At 36.0% G+C, this 21,434-nt stretch overlaps 1 protein-coding gene across 18 annotated transcripts in view; it reads right to left on the bottom strand.

Annotated features, from left to right (window-relative positions):
• The window catches only part of SIEL (ARM repeat superfamily protein), a 41,873-nt gene that overhangs the window by 14,601 nt on the left and 5,838 nt on the right, over positions 1–21,434 (bottom strand). For 2 of the 18 annotated variants that reach the window (XM_088862631.1, XM_020670586.2), the window contains exons 2-9: positions 17,511–17,646; positions 12,261–12,375; positions 11,311–12,154; positions 10,307–10,381; positions 9,919–10,137; positions 9,454–9,645; positions 8,264–8,404; positions 4,291–4,380 (exon numbers count right to left, since the gene is read on the bottom strand). In XM_088862631.1, the coding sequence (XP_088718757.1) occupies positions 4,291–4,380; positions 8,264–8,404; positions 9,454–9,645; positions 9,919–10,137; positions 10,307–10,381; positions 11,311–12,154; positions 12,261–12,375; positions 17,511–17,646 (1,812 nt within the window). Of the gene's footprint in view, positions 1–1,269; positions 2,577–4,290; positions 4,819–8,263; positions 8,405–9,453; positions 9,646–9,918; positions 10,138–10,306; positions 10,382–11,310; positions 12,206–12,260; positions 12,376–17,510; positions 17,647–21,434 lie in introns of those variants that run through there. The other 16 variants (XM_088862635.1, XM_088862642.1, XM_088862633.1 and 13 more) reach the window with 14 other exon arrangements.

A 21,434-nucleotide genomic window follows, 5' to 3' on the forward strand; every position in this document is an offset into this window, starting at 1 on the left:
AAACTGGGTTGCTAGCTATATGAATGGTTGCCTAATTGTTGAAAGTAGGACTATGTGACCCGGGGAAGTGTATACCGTTTAAAATTTTCTTCCTTTTTCTTTATTCCCACCACCGAGATCACTTACAAGTGCCCAAAACTCCAAACACAATATAAGAATCAATAAAAAACACAAAGAATGCCAAGTACTCTCGCATGCCATCAAAATAGAAAATACATTCATAACATAAATCTGAAAATTACTTAAACACTATGAGTGAATTCAAGAACACATTAAATAGAGTAATACCGAATACCTTACCTCAAGTTACCCCCAAGGGACTTCGTACATCCCACGTCGGATCTCCTCCACCAATGGCACACGGGATCTCGATCTAACCTTATTTCATAACTCAGGAAGCCTAGGCAAAATCCCTTGAGAGCATGACATGGGATAGGACTTCGATCAAGGCTCAACATATGAGCAAATCTCAATGCGCAATGGCTAGGTTGTATCCCCTTTTAGTTGAGTGTATCCCCCCCTTAGGGTTCAACCTTCTACAATTAAACCCTATGCTAAGTTGAGAGAGAAAGAAAGAGAGATAGAGAGGGGTGTGCCTGCACTAGGGTTCAGACAGAGAGAGAGAGAGATAGAGAGGGGTGTGCCTGCACTAGGGTTCACAGAGAGAGAGAGAGTGAGGCTAATCAAGAGGTGTAGAGAAAAGAACCGCCATAGAGAGTATTTATCTTATAGAGGATAGGGTTTTTGAGGTTAGGTTTTGCCATCATTATAAGACTCAATCTTGACATTTGATCATGGAGACCTATGGGATGAAGAGATCTCATCCATTCATCCCTTATATCAGCCATCATGATTAAAAAGAATGAGATAGAACTATTATCTCTCAATTTCTATAACTCTATTCTCATCAAATATTGTGTAGAGAAAATACTATCTTTTTGCAATCAATTTCAATTAATCTATACACTTTCTAATTTGAAATCAATGAAATTCTCTACATAACACTTTCCTTAATTTTTCCAATCAAGAAGGTGGCTTAGCACACAAGCCACACAAAAAGGAAAGAAGAAGGGATTGGGGCACCCCACACATGGATAGCCATGTGGGCCCCACACCCCAATTATGGGCTTATTTGTGGTGGGCCCAAATTCCCAATGGGACCCAACACCATATATTATATTTTAGAATAATGAAAAGATTTTTATAAATCCATTAAATACTTTTTTTTCCTCTCTAATTTAAACAAATCCAGAAAAACAATTTTCCTTATTTCAAAATCTTTTTTAATAAAATATAATATCCATAGAGGTTTAAAAATTCATTTTAATTATCTAAAATATAATTAAAACATAATTAACCATATTAAAGAAGATTTGATGGGAATTGGATCAAGAGAATAAAAAATAAGACAAACATACTGAGAACTCCATCCTTTTTAGAAACCGTATCTCACTCCACCTTCGCAAACTGGCCCAAATAGTTCCCATGACCCATGGCCCTTCGCAGGAATTCATGATTGGACAATCAAAGTTAGCCAATAAATGTATGAGACGCGATCCTAGTCGATGGATTACAGGTCCTTCCATGAGTATAAGTCCATGCCTCATTCTAGCACTATGCTTGATGGGTCCTTCCAACACAGTCCAGTGTTGCAAGGAGTCATCTCTTCGACACATGCGCACAATGCACACCCTCATCCAGAAGGCTGCTTCTCGAGCGGCTATTTAGTGCACATGTCGTGTGATGGTAATGATGAGGATTTTGGCCCTTGTCCTCTCTGGCCAACCGTCACACACAGGGTCACATTCAATCCCTTGGCCAACAGCCTTAGGCATAGCTACAACCTCATCAAGGGATAACCACACATCAAAACACTCATTTGTTATGCACAAATGCCCAGGGCTATGGGTTTTTAGACATCAACCTGAGTCATAGCCCGTCAAAACTCAAGAGAGCCACGGCATCAGCAATGCCTCACAGTCCACCCAAGGTCATGCCACAAAACCCATCCGGACCACGCTGCCACTGGAGCTATTATATCACTATAGTCATGGTTTTACATGCTCTCATAAGACCTTTAAATGGCTACATAACCCCAACAATTGTCACAGAACATCTTCAATGGCTCAGTAACTAAAATCCCATTTCCTGCATCAAGGTTTCAGCCACAATAGCTCACATGTCGTGTGAGCCATTGCTGTATATTCAGCCTCTACACTCAACCTAGCTACCATACCACACTTTGTTTCTTGCTCTTCTAGGTTAGCAAATTTCCTCCAAGAAAGGTACAATAGCCTGTAGCAGATCTTTTTTTGGATGGAGATTCTGCCCAATGAGCATCAGAATAGCTCTCAATACGAAAATGGCCATTCTTCTTATAGATCCGTCCTCGACCTAGAACACTTTAAGATATCTCAATATTCTTCTTACTGCCTCCGAGTGCAGGGTTCTGGAAGAATGCATGAACTAACTCACTACTCATAGCAAAAGCTATGTCTGGCCAAGTAAGAGTTAGTAAATTAGTCTATCCACAAGCCCTCTGTACATGCCTGGGTCTTCAATCCTCATAATCAATCCTACGAAAAAAAAAATTAAATTTGCAACTTAGATATGGTCAAAATTGGTACCCATCCAACAATGAATCTCGACCGTCCATTTGGTGAATTTCAAGATCTAGGCCTTAACAAATTCAAAATCACGTTTTCCTTTCTTATCATTATTAATTTAATGATGTTTACGCTATATGAAAAATTTGGGAATAAAAAAATCCTTTTGAGGCCTATATCTAACCATCTCAATAAAATGGACAGCTTATATTAATTGGGCTAGAATGAGAACTTTCGAGAGAATTTTTTCAAAAAAAAAAATTTGTGATTGTTCTTCATAATGAAAATAGTGTACATATAAAAATTCGTGTCAAAAAATGTCTCTAACATGGTTTTTGAAGATAGCTGCATTATACTACTATACAACCGTTGAATGAAATCATTCCCTTAATATAAAAAACACCAAGTCTATGGCCTTTTAAACATTAATTTATTTTTTAAAACAAAATGTCTTATATATCTTTTTATTGTTTCTACACACAACAACTACTTTTATTTTATAATATTTAAAAGTGCTTGAAAGTAACGCCATTTCATTTATTTATTTATTCTCATAATTTCATGATTAAATTTTGGTTTATAGAACAAATGTTTTTATGGATTTTGTAATTACATTTATGCCTTTCATCTCTTAAAAATTAATTTAATGTTATTTCAAACATTTAATGCATTTCACTTCAAAGCTTTCTTAAATCTATTTCTCGATTGTTTTAATTACTAAGATTTCCTAAAAATAAATTTTCAAACAAAATGTCTTATCTATCTATTCATATTTTCTACAATTGACACTTTTTTTTATATTATGCAAATGTGTTTTAATGCAATGATATTTTCCATTTCATTTTTTATTCTCTTAATTTTCATGTCGAAATTTTGCATGATGGTACAAAATCTTTTATTGGATTTCGTACTTACCTATAAATCTTTCATTTCCTTAAAAATTAATAAAATATCATGACAAGCATTTAATGCATCTCACTTCAAATCTTCCCCAAATCTGTTTCTTGATGTTTGAATTATTAAGATTTCCTAAATTATATATATATATATATATATATATATATATATATATATATATATATAGATAGATTGATTGATTTGGGGTGCTCCCCCTAGACTCCCATATACATGTAGTTCATATATACAAGATCGCTCCCAGGTCACTCCCCAAGCAAAGCTCCCAAGCACACTCCAAGGGTAGAGAGCTTTAGCCAAGTGCCGATCCAAAGCAGCCGCACCCGCTCCCAACAACTATGGATGGAAGCCATGAAGAAACACGTAGGAAACAATAAGAATATGCAAATGCAAGAAGGAAAGTTGACTAAGATGAGAATGATTAAACAGCCTATGCATTTCCCAAAATTCTCTAAGAAAGCAATGTCAACATTGGCCGATGGCAATTAACATTAGTAGTTCAAGTATATGCATTACCACAAGAAATGACCATGTCCAGTAATTGCAAGGACTCCATTGCCCATGACTACATCATTCCATGGGATTTAGAATTAAAGTGTTGTATTGAACAAGCATGGCTAAAAACAAACAGATCAAACCGTGTCTATATTAAACACCAATAAAAAGCTCGCCGTACCATCGTAGTTACACATCACACAGGCATTAGAAAGAATATTTAGAGAGGCAGATTATACATCAAAAACAAAGAGGAAAGGTATTGTTACATTACCTCCTGAGCAAACTCTTTTGCAAAGTAGATTGAAAGTTTTTTATGACTTTTCCCAACATAATATATAACAGAAAGGATATCTGGTTCATCCTATAACAAGGGAAAACAACATATTAGAATATTGGTGTGCCTGCCAGTCATAAAACCACAGCATTAATGAGCATTGCAGAATAGGTAAGTACAGACCAGACCAAAGGAAAAAAAAAAAGAAAAGAAAAGAAAAAGAAACAAAAACATTGTTTACAAAACAGAGTATAACAAATTTGGCATTACTACAATCAACTTTAATTGTGTCACAAAAAATCCAAGGGGAACCAAAAAATATAAGGGAGACTCTCATACATTCCTGATAGGGAAGAGCATCATCAGTGTTCAAGAAATCGCAGAGCCAACTAGGAACCGCCCGAGTCAGTGCGATATAGAAGGATGGTACCAGCATGGGAATTAGGAATCGCCCAATAAAAAAAGGAACCATTTTTTTGTTCATGAAACCCACAATTCGCCATTAACAATCATTCTCCCGCATTTCTTCATGAAAAAAAAATGAAATTAATGTCAAATATTTTAGTTTTTGAGCCTCTTTTCTATCTATAAGACCACTTTTTATCAAAAAATAAAATATGATACAAGAAGAGTCCGAAGTCGAGATTTTTGAAACCGAAATACAAAACCTTTGTTTTCTTATTGCTTCATCAAATCCGGTCAAAATTTTCCCAAAATGTTCCTATCACATTGATCTACAAGAACCCTAACAAAACTATTCGAATCAAAATCAAAACTCTCAAACATCAATTTTAGTTTTTTTTTTTTTCTCGATCACTTTCTGTTTATCCATTTTCACTCAAGAAAATATGACTTTGATCTTTTTCAACTGCTCTATAGGATCTAATACATTTTTTTGGAAGCATGCTCTTGTCAGATAAAATCAAGAGATTAAAAAATAGGTTAGGTTTTTTTTTTTTCATTTTGAGCACGGTTTTTTAATCTGAAACCAATACATGTGTTTTCATTCAAGCTATTTCTTTTAATTTGATCTCCATTTTTTCAACATTTTTTTTCCTTTTTTTCATTCCCGAAATTTTAGTTTTTGCCCTTTTTCATTTTTTATACACCATGGCTCAATGACCAAATCATACAGTAGGTCGATCCAATGTGGAACAGGGGGATGACCAGTTTGACCCCACAGTCCATCTTTATGAGGAATTAAGCAACACCATCAGCATCGCTTGGAATAAGCCAAAAGCAATGATACCAAGATTGAACTAGAGCAACTAACTCAATTAGAGAATCAGTGAACAGATGCCCTGTCCGTCCAATCAGCCCCTAAGGCTAGCTAGTCCATCGAATTGGGCTTGAATTGGTGCACCTGCTGGTTTACTGATCTAGGATGAACCAGCCGGTCTTGACAAGGGAAAAGAAGGCTAGTTTTGACTATTTCTGGTTTTTTAAACGAGGGTTTGAATAGGTTTTTTTTTCACCCTTTCGAGTTTTTTTATGAGTGTTTTTATAAAATAAAAAGTAAGTTTTTTTTTTTTAGAGAAAAATATTCTATAGGAGAGAGAAAGAGAGGCCCTCACCATTTCTACCACTCTCAACCAAAAAAAGTATGAAAGACAGAGAGGTCCTAGCAATTTCCCTCTCTCAACCAAAAAAAACTACGAGCTTTAGGGCGAAAGTAATCAAAATCTGTAAAAATACGAAATATTTAAACCCCAAGAGAGTGTGTATCGTAAGTGTTTTTGTTTTAGATTAAATTATTTAAAATAACAGAATGGTGTACCAAGATTCGTGTAGCTGTCCCCAATTAGTTGGGAAAAGCCTCGGGGTGATTTAATTATTTAAAAATGCAATATATATCTATATATATATGGAAAAAGTTTATTTAAGTTTGCAACCTTAAAGTGTAGAAGTAAAGATGCACCTCAAAAATCTATAGGAAAAGGTTGTTTTAATATTGAAAAACTTTCTAATTGATCATCTCGAAATTGAGATGAATGAAAATCTAAAAAAAAATTATTTTGAGTCCAAGAAATAGTGCATCTTACAACACATTATCTAGACCGTCCATTTTCAAGATTTTCATATATTTATAGATTTACTTGATTTTAACCATTTTTTGTTTTTAAAATTTCATGATTACATAAGAAAATAGATTTTCAAATAATCCTAAGAATTCATTACTCCAAAATTACATAATATGATACAATTTAGAGGTGCCCCTTAATTGGATTGTTTAAGGTTGCATCCTTATAGAAACCACACCATATATATATATATATATATATATATATATATATATATATATATATATATATATATATATAGGAAAAAGATGGGATTAGCCCACTAGCTCATATGAGCCCAACGGCCCAGATTAAATCTGGGCCGATCTAACGATCACGGATGTCTGGTAGTGCTTGAATTTTTGTTTTTTTTTTTTACAGATCCAAATCACTTGACGTTTTAGGTAAGTGTTCTTCTCATCAAGACGCACCTAATAAAAATATGAAAAAAAAAAATTTTATTTGCGAAGAAAACAACGACCAAAATACCCCCGAAATATTTTCAAGGGTATTTTGATCAATTTATTTCATTTAAAATATTTTTTTGATATTTTTTGAAAATTCACCTATTTTTTATGAACACGCGCCTAAAATTTCAAGTGATTTGGGTTTATAGAAAAAAAACTAAAATTCAAACACTACCAGACATCCGTGAACGTCAGATCGACCCAGAATCAACCTGAGACGTTGAGCTCATATGTTCATAGGAGCTAGTGGGCTAATCTCATCTTTTCGCATAAATATATATATATATATATATATATGCACACACAAAAACTTTACATTTTTCTTTTGTATTTTTAATTTTGATTTGAAGGGGCTTTTACAATTTGCAAAAGCATTTAAAAAACAATACCAAAAATTCAAAGAGAAACCACTACAATTTTTTTTTTTTTGTGCATGTACTTTTTTTATTTTCCAAGGGAATTTACAATCTGTAAAATCAATTAAAAAACCCAATATTGAAAATGCAAAAAATAATTGTCCTTGTTTCTGCTTTTTTTTTTACTTTTTTAAAGCAAAAGGGCTTTTACATTTTTGTAAAATCGCATTAAAAAAAATGCATTATTTCTTTTGTGCTTTTTTTTTTATATACATTTTCAGTCTTGAATTTCAACTTTCAAGGACTTTTACAAATTGTAGAAGCTCTTAAATACAAAATAAAGAAAAAGTACAATACAAGAATTTATTTCGTGACTTTTTTTTTTTTTTTTTTGGCATATTTGGTTTTTTAAAGGGTTTTTACAATTTGTTAAAGTCGTTAGAAAACAGAAAATGCAAAAAATATAATAATAAACTGATTGTTTGATTGTGCATTTTCTTTTGAATTTTAACGGCTTTTGCAAATTGGAAAAACCTTTTAATAGTAAGAATCGAAAAATTTTTAAAAAAAAGAAAAGGATAAAAAGAAAAAAGTTAATAATAGTTGTTTGAATATATTTATTGTCGCTTGATGGAGTTCTGATTTTTCCATAATTTTCTATTTTCATATTTGTTATTTTCCATAATTTATAAATTTTTATGAAAATTATCCCATCTATCTGGACTAGTGAAACCGTCAAGACTGGCCACTCTAACCATATCGGGGCCCTCACGAGTTCAGTCACCAATCCAGTCCTGACAACATCAGCTAAAAGGAAATCTCTTGGATCTCCTGTGAGTTCTGATATATTTGCCAACCTCCGTAGACTTGTTGCATTCACCCATCAAATAACATCGAAAGAAATCCCCATTACATTATGGGAACCAATGAGCAAAGATAAAAGCATGGAGAACCTTGGCATGTACTTATATTTATGCTGAGGATTCCTACTTTCAAACTATTTGAAACAAACCAACTCGGGCTTGGGAATCTCTAGCCGAACAACTAGTTTACGTATAATTTTGACCAACAGGTTAATTATATATACCTCTGGATACCTTTCCAAATTCATAAGAAGTCCTTGAACTGAGGTTTTGAACACTTTTAGATCAGGCAGTTTCATTTTGCGGAGTAGTTTTCTTGTTTCACATCTGATTGAAGGATTATTATCCACCAGCATCCCGAGAAACTGCAAAGCATAAACTCATCAACCAAATTAGGTCAAATCTTTAACTATCAAAGAGAATATCAGAAAGTAAATGCAAACAACTAAAGATTTGTTTGGCACAGTATGAGATCTTAGACGTGACAGGTCAGCAGATAGCACCCGACTGCATGACGCACACTTGAAAAAAAATTTGATTTTCATAACCCTTTCAAATATAATGTAAAACACCACTTATTTGTGGTCTCTTGCAGTATATAAAGAATGGGATGGCGCACCCCCAACCACCTAGTGTTATGCTATGTCATGGATTAGGTCAGATAACCGATTCAAGAAGCTTTCCCAAACATAACCTAGAGAATAAGTTTATAAACCATCCCTTTCCAAAGCATATCTTAATACAGGTAACTATAACCCTCCAACACAAAACTAAGAAAGTATTAATGGGTTTGTGAGCAGAAGACCTTTAGTTACTTTTCAGATGTATTAGACCGAAATCCATACATGGAACCTCGACCCGGGTCATCTGGACCCGTACCCAGACCTAGACCCGATGGATTACATACAAAATAATAAAAAATAGCTAAAAATTAAAAAAAAAAAATTATTTACCCAAAAACTTTAAAAATTACCAAAAACATGTAAATATCTAGTAAGAATATTTGGGCAATAATTCATCAATTTTCTCATTTTAAGCCTAATAAGAAAATTTGCAAACAACAAATGAAAAACATATATAAAATAATATATATTATAACCTTAATATATATATATATATAAGGGGTGGGTAATGCTATAAAAAGAAGAGTGCCAAAAGAAGATAAAAGACTATGTATATGTTACTATATTAACCTTTATAAATTTATATATAATATCATATATATAATATTTTAAAGTAATCAGATCGGGTCCTGGGGCAGGCCCACCTGTACACGGACCCGACCACCAAGTCCAAATCATGGACCCATACCCGGACCAGGTTGGGTAGTCGGGTCTCAGGTCCGGATAAATTCCCAGCCCTAGATGTATGCCCTGACTATCGTTCCAAGGTGGTTAAGGAACAAAAAGTATACCATGTGCATATGTTTCTCCTGAACCGTCAAGCAATCAAGGACTGCCATTTGAGACAGTGCCTGTAGAGTATGCAATCGTACTACCATGGAGTCATCATTCAACATGTCCATCAGCAAGTTCAGGGCATCATGAGCAAACCGCCGAGAGAGGCTGGACAGCCTCACCAAGGAAACGCATGCAGCTCTTCTTACCTTCAAAAAGTGAACATGCATTTTCATTTGTTTCCTTGCAATTTTATGAAGCCAATATACAACAAATGCAAAGGCGTCACAAGATATTTGACGTTGGCTCTGTGAACTACTGACTTAGAAAAAGAAAAGCAAAAAGGAAACGAATTGTAATAGGAGAGTACATATACATATCAATTTGCAAGTACTAGTTGCTTTTATCTTATAGCAGTAGATATAAAATCATAATATATGAAATGAATTGGGGAAAAGAACATAAGCAGGGGCAAACATTACCTCAAAGAATTCATCCTCCAGCCCATGAATAAAGGCTCCAGCTGCACTTGATACCAATCCTCGCCTCCAAGATTGATGCACTATCCCACTTTTAACTTCCAGAATTTTTTTGGTCAGAGATTGTAGAAGAATATCCTCAGATACCAACTTCATTCTTCCAAGAGCAAGAAGAGCTTCACATCTGACCTCCTTACTTATATCCCTCGACAGTAAACAAAGCTGGCAGACAAGATCAGAACACATGGGTTAACAAGTCTCCTAACAATGAATAAAGACGGGAGATAACACCAGAAAACACAAAGAAATAAAGAGCCAGAACAGGTTTCATAAGTTACACTGTCATGGAATGAAGAGAAATAAAAGGATATGCATTCTTGTCTAGTAATACCTGTAGAAAAGCTTCATCAAGTTGTCCCACATAAGCTTCATCATTTCCTCCCAACATTCCTTTCCAACTGCTAATCTAGATTTCAAATGCGTACAAGCTTATTAAAACGGGAAAGGAGCCAGAGATATAAGAAGATCCCAAGGACCTAGGTAAATAGAAGAAAGTAACGGTATCCAGGCTTCCTGCCCGTTGAACTATGAGAGGAAGACCAATGAGTAGGAATTGGTAGATATACATAACGAAGGAGCCATGCAAGATAAGGGGCCTAAGTTTTCACATTCCAATTTCAGTTCAGTCAATGAAAAAACCAATGTTTTGGATTCCAAAAAGAAGTACGGCCAATTTCTCCCTTATTGACGATTGTTACCTAAAAACCTATAAATTGTCAAACTTTCAGAAAGCTGCCCAAATTTCAAATGTCTCTCAGTTAATGCTTTAAAAACATGGAAAAGTAAAGTATGATCCATGCCATAGTGACAACCATGACTATGGGCTCATCAACTTCAATCGATTGGTTGATGGCAATGGGGAGAAAGTAGAGCCATAAAGTTCATTTATAGACATTGTGAGGTAGATGCTACTCTAACACCATCCAGCCCTTTGATGGGATGATCATAGCCACTAGGTCATGCAATTTTTTTTTTTCTTTCCCTTTAATTGAAGTTGAGTTTTTGTGTTGTATAATTACAGCAAATATTAAAAGACCAAAACTATCAGACAGTCCAAAATTGTGATGAAGTTGTTATTACATTAAGGATCATATTAAATGGGCCATTAGCAGTAATGGCCAAGTAGCTGTGATCAGCGAAAATTTCTGTTTAAAGAGTTGCACAGCCAAATATACAGTTGTAACTGGATATTGGAAGAATCTCCAAAACCAAATGAACACCAAAATTCTGCAGCTCAAATTTGCAAATCCCAAGGAGCCAGGGAATTGGATATCACTCTTTGTTCTAAGGGAAAAACAAATTAGATAAGGAAAGGGGAGATTTCAGAAGACTCACCATTCGAACCACATATAACCTAATGATCTCATCCTCATCCTTTAGAAGCGCAAGGGCGAGATGACCATTGTTCCTCAACGATAATAACTCCCAACTCTCCTCACCAACAACTGCCATCAACCCTTCAAAGGCAGCTTTCCTCACAGATGGATAAAGATCATCACAGAATGCCAACAATATGCGAAACTCACATCCATCATCATCAGATGACCCTTTCATCATCCTTCTCTTAACAGCCATGGCAGCCAGCAGATTCAAAGCCCTAACCCTAACACTTGTAGCCAAGCTGGAGGACAGCAGTGCAAGGATCGCGTCTTCCACTTGAGCCAGCACTTCAAAAGGGAGGCTCTGCCCCTGAGTCAACAATAGAAGCACACTCAGGGCTTGTGCTTTCAACCTGCTCCTCATATCATCATAGTTGGAGCTGCCATTGTTGCTCCTCTTCTTATGCGATAAGAGATGAATGATGGTTTTGGCAGTGGAAACAATAAGAGGAGGTGCATCTTCACCTCCTCCTAGTGGCTGTGCAGAGTAGTACTCAGAGAAAAGGTTTAAGATGGCTTGTAGATGGAGGGGATCATTGTGGCAGTAGCTTATATGTCGGATGAGGGCACCCATCATCCACAGCTGCTTATCGTTCAAAGCCTCAGTTGCAGGGTGGTGAGAAAGAAAGTGGGTGAGGATGGAGTCTTTGTTGAGACTCAGAGACCTTTCTTCTCCTCCTTTTTTTTGTGAATTGGATTGTGCATCATCATTATCATGGCCAGCAACAGTGGCTGTGCGCTTCTTTGACGATGATGCAGCAGCAGCCGGTGTTATCATCGCCGTTAAAGCCTTTTCCATCCTATAGCAGTCATGCAGCAGCAGCCATGATCTTAATTTTTTCTCTTGGCTGCTGGTCAAATGAAAATCAAGATAATAATAATATTAAAGAAGAGCTTCTCTCTTACGTTGCGCACAATAATAAAACCATTAAAGAAGACATTTTTCTGTTATTTTGTCTATGAGAAACCTGGGTATAGGGCTTGGAGTATGCCCCATGAGTCATCTTGTATTGTCCATGACCTGAAGTACAAAACACCATAATTATGGTTAAAAAGATAAGAAATTATTAGAAAGAAAAAAACTAAATATAAGAAACAAGTATCAAAAGATTTGAAGTATCATACAAATTTCTTCACATATATTGACCTCATTTGTCACTAGATTACTTCGAAGGTGCATCGTTAAAATGAACAATCAGCCCTTCAATCATTATAAAACGACCAATGAATAAACAAAAATTTTTGTGTTCACACTCAATGAGAAACAAAGAAACAAATAAGAAGATGACTCATATCTAAAATGATTAATAATCAATGCATTTTTGGCAGTTAGGATTGTAAAATCAAGCGTTTGAACAATTTATCTACCGTCCTACAAAAAATCTGTCATTTCAACAATGTTTTAAGCGTTTCAATCAACTATTTTATATGTTAATCAACCGAGAAGTGAATTCATCATAAAAAATATTTCTAGAAAGTAAAATCAATCAACACGAATATTTGGGAACCCAAAATAAAATAAGAAAAAGCTCATTTCAACATAAGAAAGAAGATAGTCAAATCAATTTACAGAACTAATAATTAATCTTCTTAAAGAGGGGAAATGACTAGCAATACTATAAGTCATTAGTGTTTCCTTTTACAATTTAGGCATGGTGAGGGATAGTGTGTTCATATTTGGAACACAAGATCTTGAACAAACTTTAGAATCAATGGTCATCCCAAGAGAAAAAAGAATGGAAATCCTGGATATGGAGCTAACAAAACCCTCGAAGCACTGCTGAATCATGCAGCCAAATCAGCCAAGAAACCAAGCTGATGCTTGAGCTTTATATGTAAAGCAGTAAAAGGTGGAATCCACCGCTACGTAAAACCCCATCTCCAGATATAGAAGTCCTCCGGCCCAGCATTAAAAGAAGAAGAATGGGTTTTTGAAACTATCAGCAAAAAATAGGTAATGGAAGAATAGGGCGAAGCCCAGACACAAGCCTCAAGTTTCTCCCTCTTCTCCTATTCTTGTCCCATCTTCCATTGCTCAATTAGTTTCCTCTGTTGATTTTCATACTTCGCTATTCCATTGAGGCATCTATTACAATATTGTCTACTCAGTTGGATATGTTTTTGGAGCCAAAATACAAAGGCAAAAACACTTGGAAGATCCACAAACAAAGGCAAGGGATCTCAGAAGATAAGAGTCAAGAAGTCGTCAAGCCCATATATGCTTGACAAACGATGGGTCATGATAAGACGATGGGCCATGATACATAGATCAATGAACATAATTTCAAAAGATATCTGCAGAATACACTCTCGATATCATAAGTGAGGTGTAAGAAAATCAGCACTTGCCATCCAGGGCCCTGAAAGCCAGTCACCATATACATCTTAACGAACGATCAATCATGAAGACTATTAAATAATTTTAATATGAGCCCAAACTCTGAAATTATATTTCCATGGTCCTTAGAAGCCTCCCCACATGATAATGGAGGAGATTGATTACAATTTGATATGTATCTAGATCTGTCGTTTGTTAAAGAGGATTTTGATGGCCGGACCTTGTGAAACCTTATCAAACCATGTCAGAACCCAGTGGAACTTGGCAGATTGTCCTAACATGGCCTTATATGCCTCTAGTCCAATAATCATATAAATTGGACATCATTTGATGCATCATCCAAATCCGTCGATTCCCAGGATATGCCCCAACTGTTGGTTCCTCCCATGATATTTGGGGATTGATGATTGATCTAAAACTTTTGGGAAATTATATGTGCAGCATAACAACCCTCTCCCTAAAGTTGCCAATCATTTGGAAATAATTTGACCCCTCATCTATATCCATCAGCAACCAAGGCTCACATTTGTTGTCTGTCAGGCACATACTCAGCGGCCACGATGACCTCCAGTCACTAATCAATATTTCTCCCAATCTGCAAGGAGTTTTCTCGTGAGACTTGGACCAATGGATTCCTGACTCAATGCTCTACCAACTACGGGTGGGGTGGTACTATATGGATGCCTCATGCGAAAGCAATCAAAGCTGCAACAGAAGTCATAAAATTGTGCAAATGCTTGACCACCGGACTTAAATATCTCCCAAGATATGAAGAGTTTTGGCACCAAATTTTGTGAAGATATGCATCATGGGCCCTTACAAGATTGTCAAGTTCCCAGGGTCCATAATCCCTTTAGAAGAAAGCGGTTGAGCCAGCAATGGCCAGATCTACTGCCAAAATTGCAATAAAAATTGGTAAACTTTGACAGCTCGTATCTCCCTCATTACTAATCCATTTTGAGGTGAAATTTGGATTATTGAGTTCATCTTTGAGTCCTCTATCATCATGCAAATTTCCAGGCCAAAAAGATGATCCATTAGAAAGTGGCATCAGTTGGACCTAGACATGGCAGAACTACACAATGGTTTGACCGATGACAGATGCAGATAACTATTTTTCCTTGATTTTCTCATACGACCGGCAAATCAGGGTTTTCTTGGGTTTAAATTCAAATTTATAAAGGATTTAAACTCAAAACAAGTTTGAAATACATTGAACCACTTTGAGCCATGCAAATTAGACCGTGGATAAGCACCACGGTCCTCCATGTTCACCATCCCTAAACCTCTATATAAACCACATTAATGTAGTTGGGAGGGGGACTGAACAAATTGATATTGTATTACACAAAGATATAATCATGTGATACAGAGAGAGAGTAACATCATATCAACGCTTACATGACACGGCAAGGAGACAAGCCTCTAATAGTGCCAACTGCCAACCTCCTGCATGTAAAAACATAACAAAGAGAGAAACCTGATATTCCAAATGAAATTGAAGCCAAGGTCTTCAAAAGGAGCAGAGTGTGGGTCGTAACCCCGACATATATCCAAGTATACAAGCATTATACACCTCTTGGTACTGAGCATTCCTATTTTCTCTGTATATTTTCTTTATTGTACGTAAGCTGGGCTCATAATGTCGTGAGACAAGTCGGTTTAGATCTGTATGCTTCAAGACCCGAAATCACGGATGTCGGCCGCATAAAGAGGTCTGATGTAAAATGTAATAGGAGGTTGAAAGTCCCTGGAACTCCTCACAAACCCCAATTTTGGCTAAAGAAAAGATGAAACCTTCTATATAAAATTTAAGTTTGAAATTGTTCATTTCTGTTAGTTCTCTAGTTCCTTAAATACTTTGGAGTCACCATACTATATTTTCACACACATTTTGCGGAAGTAGTCCACTTAGACTTCTTTACTGCCTTTTCTAGAACAAACACCAATAATACCGCCATCTCCAGGTTAGAGATCTTATGTTCCAAAAGGCGGTTTGTCTAGCGCCTAGGCAGGCCAGGGGAGCCTAGGCGACTCGCCCAGTCCAAGGTTTGCGCCCTACCAGGGGCGAAAATGCCTCGCATTGAGGGGCATTTTTGGATTATTTTAATTAATATAAGATTGCAAGAATAGGGATTTAGGTTCATTTCAAACATAAACCTCATTAAAGCCCACATTAGAGAGATAGAGCTGCAAAGTACATTGCTAGATAATTTTATGTGGCAGGCATTCCTTTTAATCTCGTGCGTCTAAGCAACTTCTACACCTTGGTAGAGGCAATTGCCCAATTTAGCCCTGGGTTGAAGCCCTCAACCCATATGAGCTTTTAGAGCCTCTTTTGAAAAGCGAGGTGAATGCCATGAGGGAGATTGTGGAGTCATAGAAGGATGCATGGGTTCAATACGGGGTTTTTGTTATGACTAATACTTGGAGTGATATGTAGAGAAGAAACCAGATGAATTTGTTTGTGAATAGTCCTTAGGGACTGTTTTTTGAGGTCTATTGATGCCTCTGATAATAGCCATGGTGCCCATTACATATTTCATGTGATGGAAAAGGGCATCAAGGAGGTTGGGGAGCAGCATGTTATACAAGTTGTCATAGATAATGTTGCTCCTAATGTTACTGCCGCTAATTAGTTGCACATAGCTTATACTAGTTTCTTTTGGACACCATGTGTGGCGCATTGTATAGACCTCATGCTTGAGGCTCTAGGCGGTTTGAGCGCTATTACAGGTGCAGTTAAGAACGTAAAGTCAGTAACTACTTTCATTTATAGCCACACCCTCACCCTCAGCACGATGTATAGATTTACAAAGAAAGAGATTGTGAGGCCAGGAGTCACGAGATTTGCTACCTGGTACCTATGCCTAGATAGCATACATTCGATGAGAGTCCAGCTGAGGCAGAGGTTTATCTAAGATGAGTGGAGTGCATGCAAGTGGTCCAAGGATCAGAAAGGGAAGAAAGTGAGAGATATTATCCTTTATAACGCCTTTTGGTGAGGGATGAATGACGCTCTTAAGATATTATTTTCCTCTTGTCAAAGTCCTTTACATGGTTGATAGTGCAAGCCCTTCATGGGCTACATATATGAGGCAATGGAAAGATGCAAGAGGGAGATAGCCCATAATTTAAATGATGATGTGAACCGCTATGAGCCTGTTTGGAAGATTATTAATGAGAAATGGGAAAGGCAGCTACATCGGCCATCGCATACAACTGGTTATTATTTGAACCCCGCTTTTTTTATGCTGATAGGGGTAAACACACAAATGACACAATTATGACTGGATTTAACAAGTGTGTAGATGTGCTAGTCTCTAATCCGAATATCCAGGACATTATATGCGTTGATGAGCTAATAAGTTATAAGGTAATATACATTGTCTAATTGTTTTAGGCAGCAAATGGAGAGCTCAGCTTTCTATGATATCCCTGAGTTTCCAAAATGGGAGAGGATTATACCGTTCCAATTTGCCCTAGTAAAGACCCAATGTTTTTCTTGTAATCATTCCATTGCCTTTCTATATATGCGGGAGTTCAACTTATTTCTTGAAGATGGCAACTTGATGAAGTGGTTGTTCAATCTGTGCATTGCATAGATTGTGCAGGCAAGGAGCATATTATGTTTTACTCAAGCTTTTAAAAAATGTTGATCGAGATCGAAATCGCTTGATCCAGATTAGGAGTCAACAGAACCGGTATGATTTACCATGGATTTTTTATCATTGATTTATTTCTTTCTGGAAAGAAAATATTTATTTCTCTGCCCCCATACTTTGCAAAAACAAAAAGAAAATGATTCAAGCTCAAACCCATTTGAATGTAGCGGACAACAGCGAGGCTCGAGAATTGATGTGTATTCCAATCGTAGGAGCTAGTAACTACCGAAATGCTCATATTGGTGACATTATTGTTGCTGTAATCAAAGACGCAGTACCCAATATGCCCCTGGAAAGATCAGAAGTGATCAGAGCTGTAATTGTACGAACATGTAAAGAACTCAAACGTGACAACGGTATAATAATGTGATATAATGACAATGCAGCAGTTGTTATTGATCAAGAGGGATATCCAAAAGGAACTCGAGTCTTTGGTTCGATCGTTGGGGAATTGAGACATTTGAATTTCACTAAGACAGTATCATTAGCTCTCGAGGTACTCTAATGACTTCCCCAATATTTCCAAAATGGATCGGTGACCTAGATCGCCCATCCGAAATTGGTCCAGATCGATGGATCGGCTGACATAGCCATATAACAATTTCAAGATAGTATTGAAAATCGTTCTAACTATTGTTTTTTGAGTTTTTTTAAAAAAGGAAAGGAGGGAAGCGCGCGAGGGGGGGGGGGGGGGGGGGTGTAATGCATTATGGACTATCAATGTGCTGCAAAAATATGCGAATATTGAAATGTCATTTCTTGTCAAGCATCTATTGATATTAATTTTTTATACCAATTTTAAAACCATACTTTTACAAAAAAAATTATACTCATTTTATGACTTTTTTGTGAAGGAGCAAGGGAGAAAGTGATTTGGATACTAATTTTATGATACTGATTGCAATTTTTTAAAACTAAATTTGTTTTTTTTTTTTTGTGATTTTTTATACTAATGATATGATACTAATTATGATTTTTATGAATGCCTCTCTCTCTCTCTCTCTCTCTCTCTCTCTCTCTCTCTCTCTCTCTCTCTCTCTCTCTCTCTCTCTCTCTCTCTCTCTCTCTCAAATGATCTTATTGAGAGTGGAGAAGAAAAGATATTGAGCATATAACCTATAAAGAAAAGAAAAGGAAACGAAGAAAACAAGTAAACTAGGTTTTATTTTCATTCTTATTTATAGTGAAGTAAAATTAGATTTTATTTAAAGGGTAGAGTCAATGTCCAAATTAAAATAAAAAACATTTAATGTTATAGCATTTTATTTAGGGTTTTATTTAATGTTTTAAGCAAGAAACTAGAGCAAGAGAGGCACAATGAACTAAAACGAGCTGCAAAATATGATAGAGAAACTTAAAAACTTATCTTGAAGAAACCCACAATGCCCAGATGGCTCAGGAGAGAAGCTGAGATGGGTTTTGGGTGGGAAAGAAATTTGTTGAGAGAGAATTTGAGGAGAGGAAAGAAAATTGTAGAGAGAGAATTTGAGGAGAGGATAAATGGGCATTGTTATGGATGTGGGCCCTCCACATGGATTTGCAGCACCTTTGTTAAATAAAAAACTTAAAAAATTATAATGAATAATGAATTTGACTACAATAAAAATTTAAGAATTCAATTAAAATAAAACAAAAAGTGGAGACGGTTCTTGGTAGGAACTGGCCGGTTCTTGAGAGAACTGCAGGTTCCTACAGTGAAATGGTTGTTTCTTCAGGGAACCGGTTGGTTCCCAATATATGGACAGAACCAAACTGGTTCCACCACTTCTCAACTCTAGATCGGGCGATTTCGATCTCAATCGCCATTTTTTAAAACCTTATCGGAAGAACGATCCACCCCATCGATCTAGATTTTAAAACATCCTTCCTAAATTGTTTAGCTTCAAGAAAAATCTGTCATGCAAAACACCAAACACAAATAAAATCCATCAGGCTCTAATTATTAGTGGCAAAAAAGTCCCTCAATTGTTTATATTTAGGCAACGGACTTGTAATGTGACCCAAACCCATAGACTCATTCATAGGAACGCCTTCATATTGCAACAAAAAAAAAATGTCCCATATAAGTAGGTAAAATAGGTTCATAAACACACAATACACATTGAAGTGTCAATGGGCTATGAAGACAATGTTCCCCGCTCCCTATCCAGCAGTATTCATCATTCTAGTAAATGGTGATGGCCAAGGTCTTGGAAACAACACCATTTTAATTTTTCTTGAGTGTGGGAAACAACATCATTATAACTTTACCGGCCATTATATTAGTTAAAACATTTCTTATTTTTAAAGCTCGAGGTATGTATTGACTTTAAATAATCTAAAGAAAAAAGTTTATATAAGGTTGTTGCTTTAAAAGGTAAAATTAAGGTGAACCTCTAAAATCCTTCAAAAAATGTTCTTTTGATGTTGGAAAAACATCTAATGGATCATCTCGGCATCAAGATGTATAAATATGGAGAAAAGAAGAGATTTTTCAAGTCCCAAAGATTTTCATGTGTTTGTAGATCTGCTTGATTTGAACCATTTTTGGTATTTAAAGTTTTATAATTAGAAATTAAATTAAATTCTCACATCATCCTACGAGTTTTTGACACCAAAATTGCATCTCTTGACAAAGTTTAGGGTACACTTTAATTTCATTGTTTAAGGTTGCAACCTTATACAAACTGTACCCGAATCAAAATAAAGTGCATCTTAAAACTATGCAAAAAAGTGCACTTTCGTTGATGGAGGAGCCTTGATGTCATCAAAATCTATTGCCGCTCATGATTATGAAATTTAAACTCAAAAAATGGTGCAAATTGAGTAGATCAATAAACGATTACAAATTTTGAAAATGGATAGTCCAGTTAATGCAGTACCAGATGCACTATTTTCATGACTCAAAATATTGTTTTTTTTTTGTTTCTATACATTTTGAATGATTAATTTGAGAATTTTTAAATATCAAAACATCTTTCGGCAGGTTTTTTGAGGTGTACCTTACTTTAATAAGAGAGAAAAACGGCATTAAGAGCGAGGATCAAAGGGTCTTGGTGAAGGATGACGAGGTCAACAAAAAGTGGAAAGTTTATTTTCAAAAATTATGAAATGACAAACACAATGGGAACATACGGTAGAAGGAAATGTTGATACAATGGGTCATGGATACATCCGTAGGATTAGGATGTCATAAGTGAAGGAAGCTTTGAAAAGGATGAAGATATGAAAGGATTTAGGACCTGATGGTATCCCGATAAAGGTTTGGAAGTACATTGGGGAGATTGGCATTGACTGGCTGACGAAGTTGTTCAACGAGGTGTTGAAAACAAAGTAAATGCCAGACAATGGAGGAAAAATATTGTGGTACCTATTTACAAGAAAAAAAGAGACATACAGAATTGTACGAACTATTGAGGGATTAAGCTCATGAGTCATACTATGAAGCTTTGGAAGAGAGTGATTGAGCAACGACTAAGGCATGAAACGAGTGTATCTAAAAATCAATTTGGTTTTATGCCAGGAAGGTCAACAACAGAGGCTATTTTCCTACTTAGGCAACTGATGGAGAAGTTTAGGGCAATGGAAAAAGACCTCCACATGGTATTTATTAATCTAGAGAAAGCTGATGATAAAGTACCTCAACATTTGATTTGGCGGGTGGGTGTTGTAAAAGAAAGGAGTTTCCAGACACTACATCGACTTGGTGAAAGAAATGTATAATCGAGTGCTAACTAATATACGAACAACTAGTGGAGAGACAAGTGAGTTTTCAATGACAATAGATCTACATCAAGGATCAGCGTTGAGCATGTACCTCTTTGTCTTAATCATGGACTACCTAACTAGGCACCTAGAGGATGAGGTACCATGGTGCATGTTGTTCGTAGATGACATAGTTTTGATTGATGAGACCAGAAACGGTATCAACATAAAGTTAGAACTTCGAAGGGATGCCCTAGAATCCAAAGGTTTTGAAATTAGCCGAACTAAGACAGAATATATAAAATGCAAGTTTAGTAATAATAAAAGTAAAGACGCGGAAGTAGTTAAGATTGACGACTAGGAAGCACAAAAAAGACCGCACTTTCGATATCT

The sequence above is a fragment of the Amborella trichopoda genome, chromosome 3 (genome assembly GCF_054954075.1).
Source record: "Amborella trichopoda isolate Santa Cruz 75 chromosome 3, AtrichopodaSantaCruz75HAP2 v2.0, whole genome shotgun sequence".
NCBI classification, from domain to species: domain Eukaryota; kingdom Viridiplantae; phylum Streptophyta; class Magnoliopsida; order Amborellales; family Amborellaceae; genus Amborella; species Amborella trichopoda.